Source organism: Zeus faber, assembly GCF_960531495.2.
Source record: "Zeus faber genome assembly, chromosome: 19".
In the NCBI taxonomy this organism is placed as follows: domain Eukaryota; kingdom Metazoa; phylum Chordata; class Actinopteri; order Zeiformes; family Zeidae; genus Zeus; species Zeus faber.
Window position 1 is genome coordinate 25,131,742 of NC_137206.1, and position 10,000 is coordinate 25,141,741.

General features: G+C 42.2%; 2 protein-coding genes across 6 annotated transcripts in view; both read left to right on the forward strand.

The window, feature by feature from the left end:
- sh3kbp1 (SH3-domain kinase binding protein 1) overlaps positions 1 to 3,967 on the forward strand; it is a 36,843-nt gene extending 32,876 nt beyond the window's left edge. For all 3 annotated transcript variants that reach the window (XM_080019865.1, XM_080019867.1, XM_080019866.1), the window contains 5 exons: positions 15 to 121; positions 659 to 802; positions 1,374 to 1,576; positions 2,441 to 2,504; positions 2,697 to 3,967. In XM_080019865.1, the coding sequence (XP_079875991.1) occupies positions 15 to 121; positions 659 to 802; positions 1,374 to 1,576; positions 2,441 to 2,504; positions 2,697 to 2,735 (557 nt within the window). In that variant the 3' untranslated portion in view covers positions 2,736 to 3,967. The remainder of the gene's footprint in view (positions 1 to 14; positions 122 to 658; positions 803 to 1,373; positions 1,577 to 2,440; positions 2,505 to 2,696) is intronic.
- Positions 3,968 to 5,204: 1,237 nt separating this feature from the next.
- The window catches only part of map3k15 (mitogen-activated protein kinase kinase kinase 15), a 32,590-nt gene continuing 27,794 nt past the window's right edge, over positions 5,205 to 10,000 (forward strand). For all 3 annotated transcript variants that reach the window (XM_080020591.1, XM_080020592.1, XM_080020593.1), the window contains exon 1: positions 5,205 to 7,478. In XM_080020591.1, coding sequence (XP_079876717.1) covers positions 7,166 to 7,478 — 313 coding nt within the window. In that variant the 5' untranslated portion in view covers positions 5,205 to 7,165. The remainder of the gene's footprint in view (positions 7,479 to 10,000) is intronic.

The following is a 10,000-nucleotide window of genomic DNA, read 5'->3' on the forward strand; positions in this document are numbered from 1 at the left end:
GTGTGTGTGTGTAGATATGGACTTGGACGCTGTTGTCTCGGCAACGGAGCGACTGAATCATCCGACAGCGTCGCGACCGAGGATCACAGACCGACGACCGCGATCCCAGATCATAACACCAGTGAGACACGCACGCACGCAAACTAAACTATTTATCCGCACTGTTGGCACGGTGGCGCAGTGCATTGCACTGCTGCCTCACAGCAAGAAGGTCCTGGGTTTGATTCCCGCCTGGGGCGCTGTTGGCACTGTGCTCCGGCGGGTTATCTGCCAAATAGGAGCCTTTCTGTGTGGAGTTTGCATGTTCTCCCCGTGCTCACATGGGGTTTCCTCCACCTCACGTCAGTAAGGACCCCCCTCAAAAACATGCACCCATCATCGTCTGACCAGCGATGGACACTTATCACCTGGTCCCCGGGCGCGTCCACGTATGCTGCCCACTGCTCCTGGCTGTGGCCCCGGAGGAAGGACAAGCCAGGATGGGTCAAATGCAGAGGATCCATTTCACCGGCCACCATCAAAGCGTGTGTGTGTGTGTGTGTGTGTGGGTGCAAGCATGTGTTGTAGTGTGGTGTGTTGTGTGACAAATAAAGACATTTTTCTCTTTTCTTGAGAAATGAGATTCGACCCCCCCCCCCTCTCTTTTCCCATCTCCCAGTCCTCCCTGTCCAGTCCCGACATGCTGGACTCGCCCTCCTTGGTGGAGGAGAGGAGTGATAAAGTGCGAGGGGTGGAGGAGCAGGACTCTCTCCCCTCCAGAGCCGTGGACGTTTCGCGGAGGAAAGCAGTTCCCTCCATCTCTGTAAGGAAATAAAGTATGCTGTTGTTCCGCTTTTCTCCAGAAGAGGACGCCACAGCATAGATTTTCCATTGAATTTTACTTTAATTAAAGCTAATGTCGCCTAAATACATTTGTATAAAACACTAAAATAGGTATAAACAGCCATCACACACAATTACTTGAGTGTAAATTGTGGGAAAATATATTCTATGTTGAAAGTTACACTTTTAATTGTATTGTTAATATGTTATTTTGACATTTTTGTATTCTATGGTCCTCCTCGCTTCTATGCAAGGATTTTATATTTCATTACTCAGTTCCACTTGATCTTTTGTTTTATGAAAGTTGCCATTCTTAAAAAATATATAAAATAAAATATGTATATATAAGCAAAACATTTTTTCAGTAATTTAAAAAAAAGTGTGTGTGTGTGTGTGTGTGTGTGTGTGTATATATATATATATATATATATATATATATATATATATATATTAGCGATAAGAACAATTGAGATAATTGAATGCATAAAGAAAAAAGAAGGAATGAAATGCGTAAACCTTGCCGGAGCCGCTGACCTGCGTCTTCCTCTCAGGTCCCGGACAGTAAGTCGCCGTTGCCCCCCAAGCCGGTCCTGCCAGCCGCCGGCCTTCGTCCTGCCTCCCCCTCCTCTTCCTCGGCTCTGAGCCCCTCGCCGGAGCTCCGCCACTCGCCCCTGACCCCTCCCAGCCTGGAGGAACTAAAGAACCAGCTCCGGGACCTGAGGGCCTCCGTGGAGCTGCTCAAGAGCCAGCACAGGTCATTTCATTTCATTAAATCTCTATCTTCTTATATTTTGTTTACTAATGATACAAAAAAATATATATATTTACGTGATAACCAATTCATTACCGTTCATCATTTAACATTTTTAAGGTTAAGATGATATAAGATAATAATTTATTAATCCCACAAAGGAAAATTATAGAGCAAATACCCTAATAAGAAGAATCTTTAATTGTCACGCAACACACACACTGGCCGGTGTAATGAGGCCTCTGCATTTGACCCGTCCTGGCTTGTCCTTCCTTCGGTGGGCAGCCAGGAGCAGTGGGCAGGATTTACTGACGGTAGGTGGAGGAAACCCCATGTGAGCACGGGGAGAACATGCAAACTCCACACAGAAAGGCTCCTATTTGGGAGATAACCCACCGGAGCACGGTGCCAACAGCGCCCCAGGCGGGATCCGAACCCAGGACCTTCTTGCTTCTTAATATAGAATATTACCGGTACATAAGCAATGTGCATTAAAGCATGTGTAATAGCAATAACAATGTAAGAAATCACAACAGGTGGTTTTCCTGTACTTTCTTTCCATTACCAACAATTGATTCAAAAACTGATATTTTCATTCACAATAATATTAGATCGCTGCTTTTTCAACACCCTGTTTCCATCCTGATTCTTTTTTTTCAGTAAACGATTCATTTACTACTTTGTTTGAACTTAATCAGGTTCAACACGACGATGTGACGTCCAACCACAAGGTTGGAGGTCGGTGTTGGCTTCTTGGTATCCAAGGTTTTACCGAAGCGGGTGCATGAGCACAGTACTGTCGTTCCCGATACAGACGCCGATCTCTGTGCACGTGTGGATCCCATTTGTTTTTTCTATGTGTTGCAGGCAGGAAATGAAGCAGCTGGCCAGTGAGCTGGAAGAGGAGAAACGCATTCGCATTTGTTTACAGGTGAGTTCCCCCGAGTGTTTAGAGATCCCAGAGGGGATATTAAAGTGGTAATCCATACCATTATTTTGTAAAATAAAAAATAAAAAAAGATTGGTTGATGAGTCACGACACCATTTCGCACAATGTAGATTTAAGCCAAAAGATTGAACAGATGTGACAAGTTATATTTTATATGAATATTATCTTTGTCAGATTGAGGTAGAGCACATTAAGAAGAACCTCTCCAAGTGAGAAACCACAAACGACTGGATCGTCTCGTCGCCCTCTGATGACATCAACGCGGCGCTTGTTTTGGTCTTTTTTGTTGTTTCCTTTTTTTTTTCAATGTCATCACGTGTTGCCAAGACACTCAGACAAACATGTTTGTGCCAAATGATAACAAACACAACGACATCAACAATGGCATCAACAGTAAGACGCCATAGAATCAACCCCCAACCCTACCACCAAAGTCTCTCTCACACACACACACACACACACACACACACACACACACACACACACACACACACACACACACACACACACACACACACACACACACACAGAGCCTTATCCTGTGTTTACTTCACTATTTTTTGTTTGTCCATTTGTTTACTGATATCTTCCGGGAGACCGCCAGGCTGCCGGTGTGTTGTGACGGAGCAATCTGCAGCGCAAACTGGTACTGGTCCAAACTGGTCCAGACTGGTACTGGTCCAAACTGATACTGGTCCAAACTGGTAGTGATCCAAACTGGTACAGGTCAAAACTGGTACTGGTATTGGTCCAAACTGGTGTTGGTCCAAATTGGTCCAAACTGGTACTGGTGTTGGTCCAAATTGGTCCAAACTGGTACTGGTATTGGTATTGGTCCAAACCGGTATTGCTCCAAACTGGTTTCCCAGCATCGCCAGGGGAACCTGGACATGAACTTTGCTGGTCGGTTCCAAGTCGCCCGAGCGGTGTTCTGTGTCCACTCTGCGGCCTTCACCTTGTAGGTGTGTGCGTATCTGCATGAGCGTGCGTGTGTGTGTGTGTGTGTGTGTGTGTGTGTGTGTGTGTGTGTGTGTGTGTGTGTGTGTGTGTGTGTGTGTGTGTGTGTGTGTGTGTGTGTGTGTGTGTGTGTGTGTGTGTGTGTGTGTGTGTGTTTTTGTGTGTGAGCGCGTGTGTGTGAGCGTGACCATTTGCCACCCCTCCTCACATGTGCACAGTATCTATGGCAACGTGTCACAGTGGCCTTCCTTTTTTTTGCTAAATTCTGTCTTTCTTTCTTTCTTTCTTTCTTTCTTTCTTTCTTTCTGTCTTTCTTTATTTTGTTCTTTCTGTCTTTCTTCATTTCTCTCTCTCTCTGATTACAAAGAAAACCCGCTACACCCGAGGCTACACATGTTTTCTTTTTATCTCCAGGATAGTGATAGATAGATAAATAAATGAATATATATATATATATATATATACTTTTATATTTCAGTGTTATAAAGATGCTCTTATGTACTGTATGTGTGCAGATTTTAATAAAAAAATGTGACACCAAATTGAGTGATATAGTACTGTGTGTGCGTGTGTGTGTGTGAGCTTTTCTACAGCATAGTACTTTTAATTCATTTAATTGGTTTTTATTCTAATTTTGGGAAATGTACAGCATGATACAGCAATTGGTTTGTACAGTTGGGTTTCTGCATTGCATTCTGGGGAATTTTTATATAAGCAGGGATGTTACATTTATTTAAGCTTAATTGTGTTTTCATTAATAAATCACACTGTGAAATGTAATTTAAAAGCCTAAAACCTAATGTAATGTAAAGCATAAACAGACAAAAAACAATCAAGTTCACAACAAAAACTCACCATCACTACTGGAATTGAGGAAACCTATGTTGTGGAAAAAAATGTATGTTAAAGCATGTAAAATAATAAAAACAATAATTTATATATATATATATATATATATATATATATATATATATATATATATATATATAATGAAGTAATTTTATTGCGAACCATTGCAACTCCTTCGAGTACCAATTGGGGGCCGCAGACCACAGTCTGATTAAAGTGAACAACCTTATGACGGTGCAGAAGCAGTGTGCATTTAAACCCAGAGGGAATATTAGAAAATGAATAATATGTAGAAATGTATTCTGTAGTCATTTAAAGCTCCATGAAGATGATTTGCAGAATAGGAAGACGGATGCCTGGCCAACTTCCCCAACAGAATGTGATTTCAATAAGGCTGGCATATTGTGAGGTTCTGTCTCTTGAAGCAGAAGTGAAAGTTCTAGAGATTTTTTCTCAGCTAAATAATTGCGACACTCAATTGCGCCACTAAAAGTTGAAGTGAAACAATCAAACCAACTAACTGGCTGGTCAAAGCTGCAGTGTGGGCTAGAATAAGTGGAGATCACTGTTGTCCAGGCTGTGGATCCAGGTTGTGGATCGTGGATCTAGGCCGTGGAACCAGGACGTGGATCCAGGATGTGGATCCAGGCTGTGGATCACATCATGGCACCATCTTACCGCAATATATTTTCCATATAATTATATCTACTATAGTGACATTCAAGGTTTTTATCAACTCTAAGACGGACATCAAAAGATGACACAGGCATATGTTTCCGTATATCTGCTATTTAATATAAGTAATATAACATATATTTGAAATATAATACAGAACAGCGAATTATTAACATTTTTCAACACATAGTTTGATGTCTTTCCAATAATAAATGAATGAATCACTTAATGAATGAAGTATACTACTTTTTATTTTGTGTGTTATGCCACTTCAGTGACCAATCTCACATGGGATTTCAAGACACCATTATATATATAAAAAAATTACAGTTTTCTCAAGCAATAGACGATGAAAAATGAACAGTGTACACAGAGCTCTGTTCCACATTCCCATGAGCATTGGCCAGAAAAAAAATGCATAAAATAAATAGCCTATGTAGCTGTATCAAGTTTAATTTTCATCATGTCCCAACCTTTACCAAATATTCTACAAAATAAAATATGTAACTCTTGGATAACAATTTCACTGTTGTTAGTATATTTTGTAGTGTATGTCTGGGGAAAAAATAAAACATGTTGGCATGTATTGCAAAACATAAGTGGAGTCCTTCCATATATTAAAATATATTTTATTTTAAATGCATACAGTACATATATATTAAATGTTCATTTAAATACATATTTATACATTATAAATTATATTTCTTATTTGATTATATTTTTCCAGAGCACACGGACACCCTGCAACTCCTTGTAGTCTCATTAAAGTAAACAACCGTATGAGGGCAGTTTTATTTTTAGCCATCCAGCAGTGACCCATAACATTTCGGTCTCCGTAGCCTGGTCTCACCGGTGCGAGGACGCGGAGACCGGCGGCCCCTCCTGCAGGCTGCGCCCGGACGAGAATGCTCCGGGGTCTGGTGAGTCGGTTCGAGTCTCCGGGACTGGAGCACACTTGGACATTTTTGGAACGGATTGCAATGGAATGCTGTGGAGCTGAGGACGGATCTCCGTGTCTTCTCTCGAATCAAACGCAAATACTTCGCCATCCATCACCAAACCCACCCCCACCCCCACCTCAGCCCCACCCCCAACCGCACTTCCCTCTTTTTTTTTTTAACTGCAGTTTTACTCGTTCTCTCTTTAATGATCCAGTCGGATCCAGTCTCGGACCTCCTGGTGCGAGATAATGGGCCCGTAATGTGAACTAATGAGGCGGAGATGTGGGGGGACAAACCCAGAGAGCGCACACCCAACCGCGTCAGGAGCGCAGGGGAGAGCGAGGGGTAGAGGAGAACCTGGGGGGTCCAGGAGAGCCTAGGAGAACCAGGAGGGTCCAGGTGAACCAGTAGACCCAGGAGGGTCCAGGAGAGCCAGGGGAGTCCAGGAGAGACCAGGAGAACCAGGGGGGTCCAGGTGAACCAGTAGACCCAGGAGGGTCCAGGAGAGCCAGGGGAGTCCAGGAGAGACCAGGAGAACCAGGGGGGTCCAGGAGAACCAGGGGGGTCCCCGAGAGTCCAGGGGAACTAGGGGGGGTCCAGGAGAACAAGGGGAGTCCAGGAGAGTCCAGGAGAACCAGAGGGTTCCAGGATAGTCCAGGAGAACCAGGGGGGTCCAGGAGAGTCCAGGAGAACCAGGGGGGTCCAGGAGAATCAGTAGACCCAGGAGGACCAGGGGAGTCAAGGACAGTTCTGGAGAACCGGGAGAACCAGGGGGGTCCAGGAGAATCCAGGTGAACTTAGGGAACCGGGAGAGTCCAGGAACACCAGGAAAACCGGTCCAAAGGAAACTTAGAAACAAGGAATTCGAACCAGGAACCAGAGGAGGGACATACAGAAGGAGCGCCCAGGGTGAACCAAGAGTCCAGGAACCAGCTGGACCAGGGAAAGGGAAGGGGAACAAGGGAAGGAACAGACAAAACCAGCAGAGCCCAGGGGAACCAGGAGAGTCCAGGAGAACCAGGAGAGTCCAGGAGAGTCCAGGAGAGCATAGGGGAACCAGGAGAGTCCAGGAGAGTCCAGGGGAACCACGGAAGCCCAGGAAAGTCCAGGAGAGCCAAGGGGAACCAGGAGAGTCCAGGAGAACCAGCGGAGAGGAACAGACAGAACCAGAACATAGAACAAACTAAAGAGGGACTTCTGCGCTGTCTTATCTTCTCCTCCATGGAGACAGGGCAGGGCGCGCCGGTCGCTGACCCGGGCGGGGAGCACTGCGCGGGGATCTGCGGCGTGGTTGACCGGGACCGGGAGAGGGGCGAGGTGGCCAGTCCCGCCCCGCCAGCCAAGCAGCGCTCCCTACGGGCGGTGTACGTGCTGAACGACGGGCTGAAGGCGGTGCTGGCCAGCAGCCCCGAGTCCGGAGCTCTGCAATGCCTGCAGCGGGCCTGCGACGCGGAGAGTGCCCTGCTCACCACGGTGACCTTCGGCCGCCTGGACTTCGGGGAGACCTCGGTGCTGGACACCTTCTACGATGCCGGTGAGTCCCGGGGGATAGGGTCCGTACAGTACATTTATTTATTTGTTTATTTGTTTGTTTGTCTGTTTGTTTGTTTTTTTGACTGTTTTTTGTTTGTTTGTTTGTTTGTTTGTCTGTGTCTGTTTACCTGTTTACCTCTGTTTACATTTTTGTCTGTTCACCTGTTTATTTTTTGTTCACCTGTTTGTTTGTGTGTTTGTTCGTCTTTTTACCTGTTTGTTTGTCTGTTTACCCTTTTGTTTGTTCTTATGTCTGTTTACTGTTTGTTTGTCTCTTTATATGTTTGTCTGTTTACCTGTTTGTTTGTTTGTTTCTGTCTATTTACCTGTTTGTTTGTCTCTTAACATGTTTTTTCTGTTTACCTGTTTTTGTTTGTTTGTTTGTTTGTCTGTCTGTTTACCTGTTTGTTTGTCTGTTTAGCCCTTTGTTTGTTCATTTGTCTGTTTACCTGTTTGTTTGTCTCTTTTTCTGTTTGGCTGTTTACCTGTTTGTTTGTTTCTGTCTGTTTACCTGTTTGTTTGTCTCTTAACATGTTTTTTTTTACCTGTTTTTGTTTGTTTGTTACCTGTTATTACCTGCTATTTTTGTTACCTGTTTGTTTGTTTGTTTACCAGTTTGTTTTTTGTTAGTTTGTCCGTTTACAGGTTTTTTGTTTGTCTGTATGTTTACCTGTTTGTGTGTTTGTTGGTCTGTTAAACTGTTTATTGTTTGTTTGTTTGTTTACCTTTTAGTTTATTTGTCTGTTTAGCTGTTTGTCTGTTTATCTGGTTGTTTGTTTGTCCGGATGTCTGTTTGTTTGGCTGTCTGTTTAACTGTTTGTTTGTTTGTATGTTTGTTTGTTTACCTGTTTGTTTTTTGCTTGTCTTTTTACCTGTTTGTTTGTTTGTTTGTTTGTTTACCTGTTGGTTTGTTTGTCTGTTTACCTGTTTGTTTGTTTGTTTGTTTGTCTGTCTGTTTAACTATTTGTTTGTTTGTTTACCAGTTTTTTTTGCTTGTCTTTTTACCTGTTTGTTTGTTTGTTTGTTTGTTTGTTTGTTTGTTTGTTTACCTGTGTGTTTACCTGTGTTTTTTTTGTCTGTCTGTCTGTTTAACTGTTTGTTTGATTTGTTTGTTTACCTGTTGGTTTGTTTGTCTGTTTACCTGTTTGTTTGATTTGTTTGTTTACCTGTTGGTTTGTTTGTCTGTTTACCTGTTTGTTTGTTTGTTTGTTTACCTGTGTGTTTGTCTGTGTGTTTTTTTGTCTGTCTGTCTGTTTAACTGTTTGTTTGATTTGTTTGTTTACCTGTTGGTTTGTTTGTCTGTTTACCTGTTTGTTTGTTTGTTTGTCTGTCTGTCTGTTTAACTATTTGTTTGTTTGTTTACCTGTTTGTTTTTTTTGCTTGTCTTTTTACCTGTTTGTTTGTTTGTTTACCTGTGTGTTAGTCTGTGTGTTTGTTTGTCTGTTTAACCGTTTGTTTGATTTGTTTGTTTATCTGTTGGTTTGTTTGTCTGTTTACCTGTTTGTTTGTTTGTTTGTTTGTTTGTTTGTTTGTCTGTTTACCTGCTGGTTTGTTTGTCTGTTTACCTGTTTGTTTGTTTGTTTGTTTGTTTGTTTGTCTGTCTGTCTGTTTAACTGTTTGTTTGTTTGTTTGTTTGTTTGTTTACCTGTTGGTTGGTTTGCTTGTCTGTTTGTTTGTTTGTTTGTTTGTGTTTTTGTTTTTACTGTTTGTCTGTATGTTTGTTTGTCTGTCTGTTTACCTGTTTGTTTGACTGTCTGTTTAACTGTTTGTTTGTTTGTCTGTTTACCTGTTTGTGTGTTTGTCTGTATGTTTGTTTGTCTGTCTATTTAACTGCTTGTTTGTTTGTCTGTTTACCTGTTTGTCTGTTTACCAAATTGTTTGTTTGTTTGTCTGCTTACCTGCGTGTTTGTTTATTTGTTTGTTTGTCTCTTTACCTGTTGTTTATTTTTTGTTTGTCTGTTTACTTGTTTGTTGGTTGACTGGTTTGCTAGTTTGTTTTGGAAGATGTAAAGTAGGCTATACACAAGTTCAGGCAGTGTTTTAGGTAAATGTTGCTAACTGTAAAAAAAGTAAAAACAACAAAACAAACACAACAAAAAAAGGAAAAAATAACATCACAAAAAACATTAAAAACCACTGCAGAGATGGTTAATTATTATCATTAACTGTGTTGTTTAAATCAGTGTAATAGGTCAACTCTCCACCTCTTTCTCTTGCAATTCATACTCTTCATCCATTAAAATATTTTATATAACTCTTACTCAAAACCCACTTTCAATCAGTATACCCACCCAGGGTTAGGGTTTGGGTTAGCCTTACCCAATCCTAGGGTTAAAGGGAGGTAGACAGATAGATAGATACAGTAGATCTCGTCTTTATTTCCTGCAATCACTGAAGTCAAATGTTTCAAGATAAGATAAGATAAACCTTTATTAGTCCCACAACGGGGAAATTTACATCGTTTCAGTATAACCACACTGTAATGTGCAAACCTCTATCCCCATGGTGTTTAAGTCTGCTCTC